General features: G+C 38.6%; 2 protein-coding genes and 1 long non-coding RNA gene across 4 annotated transcripts in view; all 3 read right to left on the reverse strand.

The window, feature by feature from the left end:
- The window catches only part of LOC103956310 (protein REVEILLE 3), an 8,297-nt gene extending 6,224 nt beyond the window's left edge, over positions 1–2,073 (reverse strand). Inside the window, exons 1-2 of one of the 2 annotated variants that reach the window (XM_009368283.3) lie at positions 1,595–2,073; positions 352–409 (exon numbers count right to left, since the gene is read on the reverse strand). In XM_009368283.3, the coding sequence (XP_009366558.2) occupies positions 352–409; positions 1,595–1,890 (354 nt within the window). In that variant the 5' untranslated portion in view covers positions 1,891–2,073. The remainder of the gene's footprint in view (positions 1–351; positions 410–1,594) is intronic. The other variant, XM_009368281.3, reaches the window with a different exon arrangement.
- Positions 2,074–3,140: 1,067 nt separating this feature from the next.
- On the reverse strand, positions 3,141–4,907 carry LOC103956311. The gene is made up of 5 exons (XR_668476.3): positions 4,855–4,907; positions 4,551–4,686; positions 3,942–4,356; positions 3,580–3,704; positions 3,141–3,480 (listed from the first exon to the last, which is right to left on the reverse strand). It is a non-coding gene; the product is annotated as an uncharacterized LOC103956311 (long non-coding RNA).
- Positions 4,908–4,958: 51 nt separating this feature from the next.
- Positions 4,959–6,193, reverse strand: LOC125468682. Its single transcript, XM_048564879.1, has 4 exons — positions 6,023–6,193; positions 5,761–5,857; positions 5,531–5,655; positions 4,959–5,158 (listed from the first exon to the last, which is right to left on the reverse strand). The coding sequence occupies exons 1-4, from the start codon at positions 6,060–6,062 to the stop codon at positions 5,061–5,063; spliced, it is 360 nt and encodes a 119-aa protein (XP_048420836.1). The 5' UTR covers positions 6,063–6,193; the 3' UTR covers positions 4,959–5,060.
- Between the last annotated feature and the right edge of the window lie 11,071 nt (positions 6,194–17,264).

Consider the following 17,264-nt stretch of genomic DNA (forward strand, 5'->3'; position numbering starts at 1 on the left):
ATTTGTTAACTTAGAATTTCTCCATATTGGTTCACTATCCACGAGTTCAAAGGATAATCAGTTTCTGCCTCAACTATCTAACTTCAATCAACAAAAATACTACAAAATGAAATTTGCGGAACCTATAAAAATGTTAGAGATCCTTCTAGTACCCACAAGAGATCACTTACAAGTTACAAGCGTTTCACCATACACATGTAAAACAACAAAAACCATCTAGCATCACTCTTTAAGTAATTATACAAACTTTAAAGCAAAAAGGAATTCAAATAAAAAATTAAGCATATTGTTGTATTTTTATTTTTTGCTATACGCAGATACATGATATATCTGACTATGATAAGTAGTCACCTGGATAACTGTTTTTGAGCCAACAAATGATTCAATCTTCTTCCAATCACGATCAAATCTGAGTCGACCCAAGCAAACAACATAAGAATGTATAATGGAGGAACAATTCACATGAATTAAAACCGAAAAGCTTACATGCGCAGTAGCTCATGCACACACCTCACACACAGATATAAAAGATGTATAGACACATATACTCATGCAAACATGTATATTGCACTAAACATAAACCAGATATGTCAAGTGGTCACAATCAACAGTAATACATCTTGACCATGAGAAGAAGAGAAACTAAATACCAAATTGATAAAACGGCCTATAAAGACATTCCATTGACACACATACATTTTGAAGATTATCCATTTATAGTTAATCACTGGGGACTGACTCAAATTGGTCTTCGCCACCTTTGACATACATAACTTACACTCAACTTTTCTGCTAATCTCTTTTCTTTAGTTTTTTTCAACAACCTACTGAAGCAATGCATCTATTCAACAAATCTAAAAACAGAAATAAAATAATGAATCGTATTATATTTAGTACGATCTGATACCTTTCGTTTATCTTATTTTTCTTGGATAGCAAACTATGTAATGAGTACCTAGTAAAACCTATAACAAATATCAAGAACTAGACCTAATTGTAAATTCCAAATTGGGATTTTGAATTCCTCAAATTCCTAGATCAGCAACTTACATAACATAACATTCCACTGGAATGAACTAATCCAATCAACTGGATCGACTAGAGCAAGATTTTTAATTTAGATACAGCCTAATGTTCAGAACAACATTCTTCGACAACATGCAAGTCTTTACCTACACTCGAGCACCTGTTCTCTCACTCACTAATACAAACCCGAAAAGACATCCCTTGGACAAAATTTCAGCTCCAACTTAGCAAAATTAATCTAATTAGCACGAGTTCACATACAAAACCCATCAAATTATCTAACATTACAAGTAGCAAATATCCGAAAACTGAAGGACCTTCAATAGGCACCAATTCTCTAATTGTTTAATAAGAAATGGGCTAATCCTTTACAGAACAAAAAGCACCATCCCAATCCCAAATTTTCCGCCATTAACTGAAAGAAAAGATTTTCCATTTAATTCTTATTTAATTAGATTAAAAAAGAAGCAGCCTTTTCAACTATTTTCCATACCCTGTCCCAATTTTCCTAGCAACCAAACAGAAACCAAAGAAACAATACAAATAACACAAAAAGCCAACTCCTTACAGCTGAAGAGCTTCGAGAAACTTGTCGTGCTCCTGGTCCGTCCAGCTTTCTCTCGACTTGGTAATCGTATACGGTTTCCGGATTTTCTTGCTCTGATCATCCGCCGACATCGACGCGGCGTTTGCGGTCGCGGACGACGGCGTGCAGGCAGCAGTCGTACTGGTCGCCGCCGTAGCTGAAGCAACACCAGTCGTCGGCGGCGGCGGTGGCGGCATAGAACTGAGACCCGGAAGACCCATATTCATGGGATCGAATAAGTAGAAACCTTGAGGTGGGTTTGGATTCACGGACACCATGAGCTAGAAGCTAAAAGCTACAAGCCGAAAGCTGAAATTATCAAATACAAGTAGTGAAAGCTATCAAGTTTGTAAATAAACCACACAAAAGTGAAATTTTCTCTCTGAATTGTGATGGCTTTTGTTGCTTTGCTTTGCCTTGTGATTTTGGTAGGAAATTAAATGTGGTTTAGAATGTAACCGCCTTTGGGGCATTTTGCTCTCATATTTATACGTGGATATTGACCGTTTAACGATAATATTTTATTGAGATTTTTTTTATATTTAAAAAAAAAAAAAAAAAAAAATATATATATATATATATATATATATGAATATTTGCATTTTGAAATAAAAGTGTAAATTATGAATTATGAGAAATATGAATATTTGCATTTGTTGACGTTGAGGTAGGCAGGCACACTAAAATATGGATATTACCAACTTGGGTATGACCGGACACGTGGCGGCACATAGATATGGTATCAAAGTATGTGGTGGGCATACTCGGAGTGGCACGTGGCAAGTGCCATTGTTATCACATTTAAAAATTCTCCCTTTTTTTAGCTACGTGGAACGATGTAATTGGTCATACTTTAGAATAAATTAAAAACGAAAAATGAGAGATTTTGGGCAGCTTCAACTTCAAGGGTAGCAAACGTGGAGAATCGGGCAATAGTCTTCAGTCACCTTAACGGAAAAATAATAGCAATTCTTATTAGAGCATTTTCACCTGTTAGTAAAAGATAAGGGTAAAAGCAACAATATTGCTTTTTAACTAGAAAAAAAAAACTCTCTATAGCAGTCCATAAAATCAAGAGCAAGTGGTCGGCCAACTATTGCCAGCCTAAATGCCCAACCTTCTCAAGCTAGGCTTGTTTCCTTCGAACAAGCTGACGCAACATGATGGCAGAGAATATATATATATATATATATATATATTTTTTTTTATGTCAGGCACATGTGTTACACGTGCCCAAAAGGATAGTGACCCGACAAACCCTGTAGCGGTGGGCTCCGTTGTAGCAGATATCACAAAACCTCCAACAACTAGCTGACGTGGATTGCTCCAATAGTAAAAAAACTAGTTATTTATACCCGCGCGTTGCTGCAGGTTTTAAAGCAGAATGAAATGCTATATTAAAGACTTGAAAAATGAATTTGCAAAGCAATGACAACATTAATAACAAAGAAAATGGAAAAGTTGGAGAAAAGCTTGAATTGTGAGAAGGTAGGGATAAACATGAAAGTTTATGATTAGATCACAGCACTTATAAGTGTTTTTGGATTAGGATGATCATACTTACAAACAAAATATTAGCAGATACTTTCATACAGGGATACAAAAAATATTAGAGCTATATATTCTACTTTAGCTGTTCTTTGTGCTCTAAAAACTAAACCAGCTTCTGTACACAAAAAATTAACAAATGTTGGTATACGGAGGTGCAAAAAATATTGTCCAGTTTTGTGCAGAAAGTGGTATTTACAACCACCAAAGATATTACACAATGTTTAATACAGAGTAGCAAAAGATGCAAAATATATTGTAGCAGAGGAGGAAACGTCTTATAGCAGGACCATTATCAATGTTGACATTGAGAAACCAACCTGTACAGAGAAAAATAATGCAAGGCATTTAGATAGTGATTAAGTTCATAGCTGAGCAGTTTTGAAGCAAAGAATTTAGCAAAATGAAACCATACTGACCTAGTTAATTTTTGGAGGGACTATCTGTTTTTGCAGAAGCTGGAGGTGATTTTTTTTTTTTCAGCAATTTGATAGGTATTTCATCAAATTCTTTCGGGTCAACTTCTGAAATTTCTTCTGCTTCACTGTTTTAAATGACCATGGTGATGAGCACATTTTATTGGATAAAACATAGAAAATGTTGTCTAACTATAATTCATGTCTCTTTACTCAAATTGTGTCTTTAAAAAAAACAAAAAAAAAAGATTCTTGACAGCTATATATTAAGCAAAGCAAGATAGCCAGAACATATGAATATTTGAACACAGGGAAGTAAAATAAAAGTATCAGATTTTATGATACTATGGAGTTTGAATCTATACCTCTGTTCACTGCCAGTAAAAAGAGCTTTCCTCACAGACTCCCTCTTTCGTTTATGTGATTCTCCGCTTGTTTTAGGTGGTGAGGTCAAAGATAATACAATAGTGGAAGAATTGTGACTGCTCTTGGTAAGATTTGTGGAGTTATTGGTTCTATAGCTGTATCATCAGACACATTGTAAACCAACACGTCACTTGAGTTGAAACTATTTTTTCTATTTCCGAATCGCAAGTGGAAAATCTTCTTTTGTCTAATCAGTCGCAAAAACTCATTTGGCAGTTGTTGTTGGTCAATCAATCTCTGATTCATGACCAAATCTTTGCAGGGCATACCAAAGAGTTTTTCTCCACACCTTTGCCAATTATCAAAGCACTAATTTCATTAGTGTTGTCTTCAAGAATCAAATTAACTTTGTACCTATATTTAGAAATTGAATTCCATGAGTTTTTTTATGGTTTATAACTCATTGTTAACAATCAGAGCAAAGAAGTTTAAAGAACAGAGGTTACAAATTTGAAGTCATTTTTTAGTTGGAAAGAAACAGCATGGAATTGAAAATCGTAGAAAAAGTAAAAAAAGACAGAATAACAAACTTGCATATTGAATGTTACCATGGTATTGGAATTTGGTTGGGGTGTTTCTGACAGATGAGTTATCCGGTCGACGGGTCCTTATGCATTTGTTTGGCACAGCTAGGGCAAGCATTGTACCACCAATCATAACGTGTGTCAAAACGTTTGATAGATACTTTACATAGGAATGTATCATTCTGTCACATGTTTTATGACACATGTGTCATAAAAGAGCAACAACAAAATTAGTTTATGTTCAATATGTAAAAATGAAGGTAAATGTTTAAAAAAAAAAAAAAAAAAAAAAAAAAAAAAGATAGAAAAGCATAAATCATTTGTATACCTTATACAAATTAGGATCCAAAAAGGCTAGCTCATCTATTGTTACTCTTCTTGTGGTACGCAGAATTTCAGCTTCATTTGCCTACCTTGAAGAAGGAGGCAGTATTTTTACAGGGACTTTACAGGTTGAGAACCTGCAAGTTTAAAAAGAAAATAAGAAATTTTGAAAAATTAGCATGTTTAGAGGTTTGAACAGGAAGGACGATTTTAGAAGTGCACTGACATTGATTTATATGAGTTAACCTCCGGGATGTCTGGGTCGATGAAATAAAGGGAGGAGCCAGTACTATTCAAGACGATGTTCTCTATCGATGGCAAAAAATAATAACAGAATTGTAAAACAAATATTAGCAAATATGATAGATGAGTAAATGTTTTTAATTGGATGATAGATGTTTAAATGTGAGGAAAATATTGTAATGGATGCATATAAAAATGTGGTAAAATAATTTGAACATGTAATGCTAGAAACAAAATACAAACTGTAACAAACAGGTTCTAACAGTTTATAAATAAGAAAGAAAGAAAAATAAGACATCAAAATTCTGTCCTAAAAAGTAACAATCAAATACGCCAAAATTCCATAATGATAAAATAGTGGAACAGTTTACAGCAAGAAATGAAAGAACATATCCAAATAAAGACAGAAAAAATGGGTATTAGTTAGATGAGCTTACCTAGGTAAATCTGGACTTTTAAACTTGTAAATACAACAATAATCGGCAAAGACAACTTCTGGATCGATAAAGAACAAAAAGCTTTTGCAATATCTGTCCATAATGTGACAGACAATTCTTCTTTTCTGTGCACAAAACAAATGAGAAACAAACACTAAATTTTCTTCCTAGCCTAACAGAGAAAATGATATTAACAAATTGGAATTGCAACAGTTAAAGAAAAGAACAACCTGATATTCTCAATGTGTATATCACACTTCTGCACTATTCTTTGATTAATCTGTTTTGATTCCAATTGCTGGACCGCAGTTATATGGTCAATCACATCTTACAATTTAAAAAGTTAATACAAAAATAATGTCAAAACTCATTTTAGTGAAAAAACAACAGAAATGTTTTTAATTGATGGACATGTAGATACACACACACACACACACACAAACACACACACACACATATATATATAGACAAATACACACGTATTGATGTTACCTGTAAGAATATCATCTTTGTTCAGACGCGGATAGAGCATGTTGAAATCTAGTAGGAAAAACCTATGTCGAGGGATGGGTGGAAAGACGGTAGACAGTTTTTTAAACAATGTTGTACCAGTGAATATAACCTGGGTTTCATCCGGCACCACTTTATACTGTCCTCTGATGTTGATCGTTGATGCGAGAATTATGCGCACACAAATTAAACCCTCTTTTTGTCAATTGTAGTGAAGTGTATAAGTAGGGATCGTTCTGGACCGGGGATTAGGAGGGATTGTTAATCACTTGGATTTGACTTAAAAACGTAAAACACAATATAAAACACTATTTAATGCTCGAAGAAAGCAAAACTAAAAATAAGAAAGATTAAGACTAAGACTTCAACGAAATAGGGGGGGAATTGGATTTGGACGAATTTAAACTAAAAATGGATACTTGGAAACAAAACAAATTGTAAATATGGATTTGACGGAAATGAATGGATGGGAAGATAGCTAAGGGGTTCATCTCTATACATGTTATACTTGCATACAAAACGATTTCTAATTGCTTTTCAATAAACCATGAATTCTCAACGCCCCGGGTTAATTAGGTCCGCTTAAATTAACCGTCAAGTTTTCCTTAAGTTAATGAATTGGATGATTGCATACGACAACCCAAAGCATTCCTCACAAGTTCCCTACATGAATTGCATAATAGAGATACAAGCAAGAATCATTAAGTTCTTTGAAAACTATAAGTGTTGACGAGGCATTCGTTACTATGATTGCATGAAACTTATGCCAAGAATTTGTTTAACGCGATTGTTTATAAGCAACCTCCACTACTTGTGAATATAAGTTCATAACTATTACGTGAAACTCACTTATATTCTAGCGTCAAATTCATGCATGAAAATTAAGCGTCGACTCTCAATAAACATACATAAATAGGTTATCAATCAAATAGTTAAACAAATTGAATTCACAACTTATGAAACGTAATTAAAAGTAATCAAATCATATTGCAAGCATAAACATATATTTCGAATCACCCCCTAGCTAAGGGGGGTTTAGTTCCTCATACTTACAAAACAAAGAGAATTGAAATTAAACATTGAAATCAAAGAAACGCCTAAACATTCCAACAACTCAAACTTGAATTGTATGAACGTTTAGGCACTCTTCTCTTCCTTGTTGTTGTAGCACAAGGTCTAAGGATAGGTTGTGTGATGGTGTGAAGTGTTTTGGAGGGATGGGAAGTGGTTGGATAGTGGCTGCAATGGAGGAGAAAAACTGCACAGAAATGGAAGGATATGCACGGCAAAGGTTTGGGAAATGGTGTGTTTGTGTATGAAATGAGGAATGAATTGAATGATGAGAATGCAAGGGCTTTTATAGGAGAATGAAGGTGTAAATGGCTGTTTGTTTAAGCATGCAAGTGGCTAATTAATGATGAACAAACAGCTAAGAAAGCATATGCAAGCTGGAATTGCATGTGAAGGTGTTGGAATGTCAATGTGTGTATGCATGTGTTTGGGAAGCTTTCTTGCTCATTTTCTGGATGCAATGATGAAGAATTTAATAATTAATGCATGTAGGTGGTTGAAATGATGAAGTATGAGTGGTGGAAATGAAAGGGAAAGCTAGAAAGGCATGTGAAGATGATGGAATTTCAAAGGGAACCCACGTCATTGAAGGTTTTGGTGCATGTGTTGGCTGTTTTGTGTTGTGAATTATGATGAATGCATGTGAGTTAAAGAGGGAGAATGTGGTGAAATGATGAAGTAGGAAGGTGGAATAAATGGTGATGCATGAGATGGAATGATGAAAAGCTTGGAAAAGGAAGGGTAGGCCACGGCAACAAGGGAGTGTTTGGAGAATGAATGCAATGATGAAGAGTGAATAAAGAATGCATGTAGGGTTAGCTAGGTTGTGTGATGATGAGTGTATGTAGATGATTTGTGGTGAAATGATGAAAGAATAAGTGCATGTGTGTGTGAGTGGTGGTAGTGGGATGAATTATAATGAATGCATGTGGAATAAAGATGGAGAAGGTGGTGTAATGATGCATGGTTGTAGTTTAGGGTGTTGAATATGGATTTGCATGGCTTTTGAAGTGATTGTGGGCTTTGGAATTGGAAGGAAATGCATGGCCTTGGGGTTGGTTTAAGAGAGAATGGGCTAGGCCCTTTGTTTTATGTCCAAAGTGAATACAAGGCCTTCAAATTCGTCCAACATTTTGGCTCCAATCATATGCTATCCATTCCAAGCCCAATTTTGCTCCAAAATGCTCCAAAATGCATCTTTTTGCTTCCTTAGCCATATGAACCTAAAAACACACGAAAATGGCTTAAACTACTAAAACAATTATGAATTAACAACATAGATGCACGAAAACAAGCTAAGTAAGTCGCCTAAATATGCTCCTATCAAACTCCCCCACACTTATCTTTTGCTAGTCCTCGAGCAAAACAGAAAAACAAAACAAAACGACACTAAACACGTAAAACACAACCTAAACCTTCCAACAACCGTCTTAGGGATTTCCAATGCACATGACAAGTTAAAAATCATTATTCCCACAGAATTTAGCCATCTTCACACTTAAGTACATTCTTAATCATAGTCACCATATACTAGTTCACAATTAAGCATTTAAAACCATGTTTTGAATGTAGTAACATGCCTTAGAGAATTTGCTCAATTCCTTACAAGATATGCACTCGATTTTCACTCAGAATTTCTAACTACACACCCTAATCTAATCATATGTGAGAAGATTGATGTAAACATGAAAACGAACACTCACATATATGTATCACAAAGAACGCAATTTCTGGAGTTAATAAGCATGTTTAGATATGATCTCATGAATGGAATGCTACTACTTAGACGCGAGAACCAGTGACACCATATGCTCATACCAAATTCAAACTCCACAATTGAAATGCACAACACTCAAGATAGAAGTCAAGGGTTGTAACGGGGCTTGGGATATTGGCTCACAAGGAAAGGTAGGGATAAACAAAAGTTCTTTAAACAATAACAAGCAAAGTAATGAAATTAAGGCTTAGAATTCACTTGGCATGCAGAAATCAACTTATAGACATAAGGGGAAGATTCAACAACTCTTAGGGCCTAATTTATTGTTTTGGGCCCTTACTTCAACCAACAATACTTTTCAACTCTTTTTTTTTTTTTTTTTTTTTTTTTGGCCGTGCCTATGGCACATCAACTTACATAAACACTCTTTCCCCCACACTTATTTTCTGCAATACCTTAATAAAAAAGAATTCATTGCTTACTATGCTTCAAGAACAAGGGTAAGGACGGTCATATTCTAGGTTAGGTGAGGATAAAGTGGGTTAACAAAGAACATGGGCTAACACGGCTCAACGGAGGTAAAACTTACAACATATACGAAATATGGGAAGTGAGACTATTTGGCTATGGTGGTAACTACACAACTTCATCTTGATATATGTTATGCAAATCAATAACATGCTTTGTATGAAATGGGCATAAGTTCTAGCATTTGGAACTATATGATGAAACGCATTCTAAGTAGTAACCAAGCAAAGAATAATGAGATCATGCAACGACTTTAGAAAACAATAATTCACAGATTATACTCTCCAAAGAACGTTATAGGCTCAAGTCTCTCAGGGTTGTAGCGTTTGTTTGAGTTCCTTCCTTCAAGCATGTTACAAAGACGAATTTTTCTTTTATGATTGCATGTGAAGTCATACATTATAACCATAACCAAGCATATACCAAGAGTAAATCAAACTTTTCTCCATGTTTATAACTCTTTTCAACAGTCATGCAATTAGAAATCAAATCCTTATCATTGTGTTGGAAGGTGACCTACGACACAAAAACGACTCAAAACACTCTTTTTAGGCTTTTCAAAACATGTTTTTCAAATTTTTATGTGATTTTCGAATTTTTAAGTCAAAACACACTAAACACACTTAAAAACAGCAAGAAACAACATTTGAAGTTATGGTGGATAAAACCCTACGAATTTGCATCAAAACACTTTAGTAACTCCCCCACACTTAAAACAAACATTGTCCTCAATGTTAAAAACCACACTAAACACAAACAAACATATAAACAACAATTAAACATACTAAACATGACAGAATGTATCTAACAAAGAGAAGAGTTTAGAGATGCAAATCTGGTTATGGAGTGTTCGTTCCATCTTCTCCTTGGTGATTGCAGTGAGGCTTGGATCTTTAGTTTCCACAGGCTTACTCTTGAACTGCGCTGCTCCCATCGTTGATTTTCCTTTGTGCTACTCTTGAACTGGGCAGCAGGCTTCCTTTGGTCTCCCCCGAAGGTCTGAGCTTCCTCCTTTTATCTGTTTCTTTGTTCAATCTCTCCAATTCGTATTGAAGAGGGTTAGAGGATAGCTCAGCAAAGCTAGGTAAGCAACCAGGGAATAAAGTCCAGATAGACTCCAAGTGCCGGCTGATTGCTTCTTTCACTTTGCCATGCAAGTAATATCAAGGACAAAGGAAAAGACAGGGAAAGAGCATGATATGAGATACCTTTGCTTTTGCCCTTTATGATATGAGATACCTTTGCTTTTGAAGATGCGGTAAATGAATCAGCACATGTATTTGTGGTGCTGTTTCCTCCTGGGTCATCTGTACTCCAGGCATCTGGTATCATCTTTGGGGAAGAAAAAAAGAATGGAGTATTTCGAAAGGTTTTGCTAGGAGTGCGCCCTCAGAGGTGAGGAAGAGTTGGGCATTTTCTTCAGTTCTGTCTTGCCATAAAAGATGAAGGTCGACATATATAGGGAATTCAATAGCAAGTGGTGATACTGTTCTTTTACCGTTGTCGACAAACATTTTGATCCCGCAAATCCGGCTTTTTGGAATAGTGACGACTCTTCGATCTTTGAAGACGCCTCTTCGATCTTTGAAAACGCCTTTTCGATAATGCTGCACGCGTTTTCTGAAAAGCAGATAAAGCGTCGCCGAACTTTGCGCTTGTCGGCTAAAGACGTGTAGTTGCGATGATGGCCTCCACGTGTTGAACGCGTTTTCTGAAAAGCAGATAAAGCGTCGCCGAACTTTGCGCTTGTCTTCCGGCTTTTTGAATCGGTGGACGCGTTGCCTTGGCTTTTTATAGAGCTATCGATCACCGCCAACTTACACACTCTGAAGATTTGCCATTCTTGAAACTCGTCTCCGGCCCTTTGAAAATCTACTCCGTCCACCCCTTCTCTTTTAACTTCGTGAACAATGGCTAGCTCATCCAACCCATCGAACCTTTGCTTAGATTTGAGTCTAAGCAGTGATCCGGTCGCGTCTCGTCAGGGTAAGGTATGGTGCCCGTCTTTCTTATCTTCCCATGGCCCTCTTACAGATGAGGACTCTGTGATGACGGATCCCACAATGGCTACGATAGTGGCTCGGAACCTCCTCACTCCCAAAGACAGTCAGCTGCTTTCAGGACGGTCCGATGAGTTGGCCGTTCAAGAATCCTTGGCTCTTAGCGTTCAGTGCGCTGGATCTGTGTCCAACATGGGCCAACGCCTTCTTGCTCGCTCCCGTCAGGTTGAATCCTTGATGGCGGAGGTGGAGAGTCTTAAGCAGGAGATCAAACAGCTTAAGTACGAGAACCGAAGTCTGCACGTGCTTGCCAACAATTATTCGACAGGCATGAAGAGGAAACTTGATGAGCTTGATGACCGTCAAAGGCTTGCGGATTTCTTCCAGAGGCACCTCTTTCCTGGGTCATCCAGCGTTCCACCAAGGTTTGGGGCCTTGAATGATCTATCTTCGGTACCTCCCGCTCCGATGCCTTCCGCTCCGATGCCTCTTGCTCCGATACCTTCTGCTCCGAGACCTCCTGCTCCGAGACCTTCTGCTCCGAGAGTATTGCCATGTAGTGGGGCCTCACGTACACAACCCTTGTGAAGGCTCCATCTTTCTGCCATGTTTAGATACAATTGTAATTTCTCAAAAATTAATGAACAAGCTTTTTTTTTTTTTTTTTTTGTTTTAGGATAACAATCATTCGGAAATCAATGAACAAGGTTTATTCACTGTATTGGATTGCCTCCCAAGTAGCGCTTTCTTTTACGTCTTGCAGCCGGACGGTACCTCCGTTTAAGCTTGACTAGGTTCCACGGCATGGAGGGGTACCTCCTCCACGACATGCTCCTCAAACGTCTCGTAATAGGGCTTCAATCGATGCCCATTCACTTTGAATTCTTGCTGCGTCCTTGAACTTTCGATTTGCACTGCACCATGAGAGAAAACATTAGTGACAATAAAAGGGCCAACCCACTTTGAACGTAACTTACCGGGGAATAATCGAAGACGAGAATTGAATAACAACACTTTTTGCCCAATTGAGAAGGTTTTGCCTCTAATCATCTTGTCATGGACGGCCTTGGTCTTCTCCTTGTAAATCCGGGCATTCTCATACGCTTCATGCCTAATCTCTTCAAGCTCGCTCAATTGTAGCTTCCTATGGTTTCCAGCCGCGTCCACATCCATATTGAAGGTCTTGACCGCGCAATGTGCCTTGTGCTCAAGCTCTACGGGTAGATGGCACGGCTTGCCATAGACTAGCCGAAATGGGGACATACCAATGGGCGTTTTGTACGCTGTTCGATAGGCCCATAGTGCATCCTCCAAGCGCAAGCTCCAATCTTTTCTATTCGGCCCAACGGTCTTTTCCAGGATTTGCTTGATTTCTCGATTTGAAACTTCGGCTTGGCCACTGGTTTGGGGGTGATAAGGTGTGGAAACCTTATGCATCACGTTGTACTTCTTGAGCAATGCTATAATGGTGCGGTTGCAAAAATGAGTCCCACCATCGCTTATGAGCACTCGAGGCATCCCAAATCTAGAGAAAATGTTCGATTTTACAAAGTCTGCAACAACTCTAGAATCGTTAGTTCGGGTGGCTTTAGCTTCCACCCACTTTGACACATAATCAACGGCAAGTAAAATGTACGTAAAACCAAAAGACATAGGGAATGGACCCATAAAATCAATACCCCAAACATCAAAGATTTCAACAACAAGGATTGGGGTTTGCGGCATTTGGTCTCTTTGGCCTATACTTCCGGTCTTTTGACATCTATCACATGTTAAGCAAAAAGCCCTAGCATCTCTAAACAATGTAGGCCAATAAAAACCACTCTCAAGAACCTTAAACGCTGTGCGTTGTGTGCCAAAGTGTCCACCACATGCATATGTATGGCAAAAACTCAAAATGGAATTAAATTCAGATTCATGAACACAACGACGCACAATCTGATCAGGGCATATTTTCCACAAATAAGGGTCGTCCCAAACATAAAAACGTGCATCCTTTTTTAATTTATCACGTTGAGCCTTGCTTAAGGTGTTAGGAACTTGCTTAGACACCAGAAAATTAACCAAATCAGCATACCAAGGCTCACTTACCTGGATAGACATTAATTGCTCATCGGGAAAGGTTTCAGAAATTGGCGCTACTTCCTCATGTACCATTCGACTTAGGTGGTCAGCCACCACGTTCTCACTCCCTTTCTTGTCTCAAATTTCAATATCAAACTCTTGGAGAAGAAGCATCCATCTAATTAGCCGTGGTTTAGCCTCCTTTTTAGTGAATAAGTACCTAAGAGCTGCATGGTCAGAAAATACAATCACTTTAGTGCCAAGTAAATATGAACGAAACTTATCTAAAGCAAACACAACGGCAAGAAGTTCTTTTTCCGTGGTAGAATAGTTTAGTTGAGCATCTTCAAGGTCCTAGAAGCATAGTAGATGGCGTGGGATTGCTTATTCTTCCTTTGACCCAAAACAGCCCCTATTGCATAATCGGATGCATCACACATGAGCTCGAAAGGCAACGTCCAATCAGGTGGAAGGATGATAGGTGCCGTGGTAAGCTTGTTCTTGAGAAGCTTGAATGCCTTCTCACACTCCTCGTTGAACTCAAACGTCACTTCTTTTTGCAGGAGACGGCATAAGGGTTGTGCAATCTTGGAGAAATCCTTGATAAATCACCTATAGAATCCTGCATGGCCAAGGAAAGAACGAACCTCTCTAACAGAAGTAGGAGAGGGTAAGTAACGTACAAGATCTATTTTAGACTTATCAACTTCAATTCCTTTTTCAGAGATGATATGACTCAAAACTATGCCTTGTTTAACCATAAAATGACATTTTTCCCAATTTAAAACAAGGTTAGTTTCCACGCATCTTTTCAGGATTAAAGTAAGATTATGCAAGCAATCATCAAATGAGTCCCCGAAGATACTAAAATCATCCATAAATACTTCAATTATCTTTTCAACATAATCTGAGAATATACTTATCATGCATCGTTGAAAAGTGGCTGGTGCATTGCATAAACCAAATGGCATACGACGATATGCAAAAGTACCAAATGGACAAGTAAAGGTGGTCTTTTCTTGATCATCCGACGCTATGACAATTTGATTATATCCCGAATAACCATCAAGAAAGCAATAAAAAGAATGACCGGCTAACCTTTCAAGCATTTGATCAATGAATGGCAAAGGGAAGTGATCTTTCCTTGTTGCAGTATTTAACTTCCTGTAATCAATACAGACACGCCAACCTGTTTGGATACGGGTTGGCACAAGCTCTTGTTCTTCATTCTTCACCACCGTGACTCCGGACTTCTTCGGAACAACCTGCACAGGTGACACCCAACGACTATCAGAAATAGGATATATAACACCACAATCAAGCAATTTTATAACCTCCTTTTTCACTACTTCCAACATGGGTGGATTAAGGCGACGTTGAGCTTCACGAGATGGCTTGGCTCCCTCCTCCAAAAGGATGCGATGCATGCACGTGGTGGGACTAATGCCTTTGATATCCGCCAAGGTCCATCCAATGGCAGATTTGTGCTCCTTTAACACCCTTATCAACTTGTCTTCTTCTTGGGCCGTGAGTGATGAGGAGACAATGACGGGCAATGTCTCGTTGTCTCCCAGAAAGACGTACTTTAAATGATCGGGCACTGGTTTAAGCTCAAGTACGGGTGCCTGAATCACTGAGGGTAACAACTTATTAGTGGGAACTGAAATTGAAATTGGGTTAGAAGGCTTACCATGGTGTTGAGGTAGTGACTCAAGGGCAGCCACTATCTCGGCCTCCTCCACACTTCTAGGCACGGCAAAACCAGATTTTTGCCCAATTCCTTGTGCAATTGTTGTTTCAAGTGTATCCCTCTCCAAAGAATCGAGAAAATCCTGCGCCAAATCATCAATTATATCAATAGAAAAGCATGAATGGTCCTCACTAGGGTATTTCATGGAATCAAAAAGATTAAAATTAACAACTTCCCCATCGAATTCCATGGACAAAGTTCCACTATACACATCAATCTTCGTCCGGGCCGTCTTCATGAATGGCCTTCCAAGTAGAATGGGCAGCGAAGGAGCATGGTCCGATTCATCCATTTCGAGGACATAGAAATCCGCCGGGAAGACCAAATGATTAACCTGCACAAGAACATCTTCCAAAACTCCCTTTGGATAGGCGTTAGATCTATCGGCCAATTGTATTATTACCCCATCATTTTTCAATGCTCCTAAGTTCATAGATGCATAAATGGAATATGGCATAACATTTATAGAAGCACCTAAATCAAGCATGGCAGATTCAAATCTAGTATTCCCAATGACACAAGGAATGGTAAAGCTACCTGGATCTTTGCATTTGGGAGGTAGTTTGCGTTGCAAGATGGCGGACACATTCTCACCTACCTTTACCGCTTCTTTAGTCGACATCCTCTTCCTAGTGGTACACAACTCCTTCAAGAACTTAGCATACCTCGGAACTTGCTTGATTGCATCTAACAAAGGTATGTTAACTTGCACTTTCCGAAATGTTTCAAGGATGTCCTTTTCGGCTTCTTCTTTCTTCATTTGCCTGAACCTACTAGGAAAAGGAACATTTGAAGGGAAAACATTAGTAGGAACTGAATTTAACACATTTTTACCTTTATTGGCCGAATTGGGCAGATTTGGGACCATAGGGACTTGCGGCAAAAGTGGAATCACCTTTGCCGTGGGCAACCTTGTTTCTTCCTCTTCCATTTGCAAAATTTCATCCTCGTTATGACCTGTTTTTGATGTAGGACCTGCCCCAACTTCCTTACCACTTCTTAGGGTGATTGCTTTGGCTGATTCGAAACCTCCCTTCGGATTTGGAATGGTGGAACTAGGGAGTTGTCCGGGATCTCGAAACTTACCTACAAACTCGGCAATCTGCCCAATTTGTTTCTCAAGTTGATCCACCCTCTTATCTTGGTTTTGCATAGCCTTCGCTTGATCTTCCTGCCCATTAGACAACTTAGTTAGTATCTTAAGAAGTGCATCATTGTCAAGAGACGTACCTGAGGCACTTGGGCCGGATTGGGCTTGATTTTGGGGTGGGTCGTAGGTTTTGGGAAAGAACCCCGGGGGTTGTTGCCTAAAGCCTCCTTGGTTCTGAGGTTGCTGGGAATCCCTCCACTTGAAATTTGGGTGGTCTCGCCACCCCGGATTATATGTGTTGGAGTATGGATTATGTCTTGACTGATTTTGGCTTTGAAACCCAATGGCATTCGCACTCTCCCATCCGCCATTCTCGATAAGTTGAGGACACGTGTCCGTAGGGTGTCCTTGCATGGAGCATACGCCATAAGAAGCTATGGTTTTGACTTTTGGACCTTCCACCACCTGAGAAATCAACGTAGTAAGGTTAGTCATTTGATTTTGAAGTTCGGTTATGGCACTTACCTCATTGACTTGGTGTTGTCGTGGGGGGTCTCTTTGTCCAACACCTTCGTATTGTTGTGCATTATGTGCTCGGTTGGCAATTAGAACTTTTGCAGCCCCCGGGGTTTTATCCACCAACGCACCTCCCGCCGAGGCATCAAGCATTTGGCGTTCCATGGGGAGGAGTCCTTCGTAGAAGTATTGAATGAGCAGCTCCTCCTTCATTTGATGCTGTGGACAAGAAGCAACAAGTGATTTAAAACGTTCATAATAAGAAGGAAACGATTCACCTTGATTTTGTTGGATACCACTAATCCGTTTCCTCAAGAGAATGATTCTTGAAGTTGGGAAAAACTTCTCCAAGAAAGCTCTTTTCATACTATCCCAAGATGTAACCGTTCCGGGTGCTAATTCGAAAAGCCAATCCTTTGCTTTTTCCAAAAGTGAGAATGGAAAAGCTTTCATCATCAGAATGTTCCTGTCAACATTTATGGGTGTCA

The sequence above is a fragment of a genome, unplaced genomic scaffold (assembly GCF_019419815.1).
Source record: "Pyrus x bretschneideri cultivar Hongxiangsu unplaced genomic scaffold, Pyrus_bretschneideri_v1 Contig4, whole genome shotgun sequence".
NCBI classification, from domain to species: domain Eukaryota; kingdom Viridiplantae; phylum Streptophyta; class Magnoliopsida; order Rosales; family Rosaceae; genus Pyrus; species Pyrus x bretschneideri.

Coding starts and splice junctions, on each gene's coding strand:
- LOC125468682 (XM_048564879.1), bottom strand. CDS start 6,062: ATGCTCTATCCGCGTCTGAACAAAGATGATATTCTTACAG. Junction 5,858..6,022: donor CAAAGATGATATTCTTACAG/GTAACATCAATA, acceptor TTAAATTGTAAG/ATGTGATTGACCATATAACT. Junction 5,656..5,760: donor ATACACATTGAGAATATCAG/GTTGTTCTTTTC, acceptor TTTTGTGCACAG/AAAAGAAGAATTGTCTGTCA.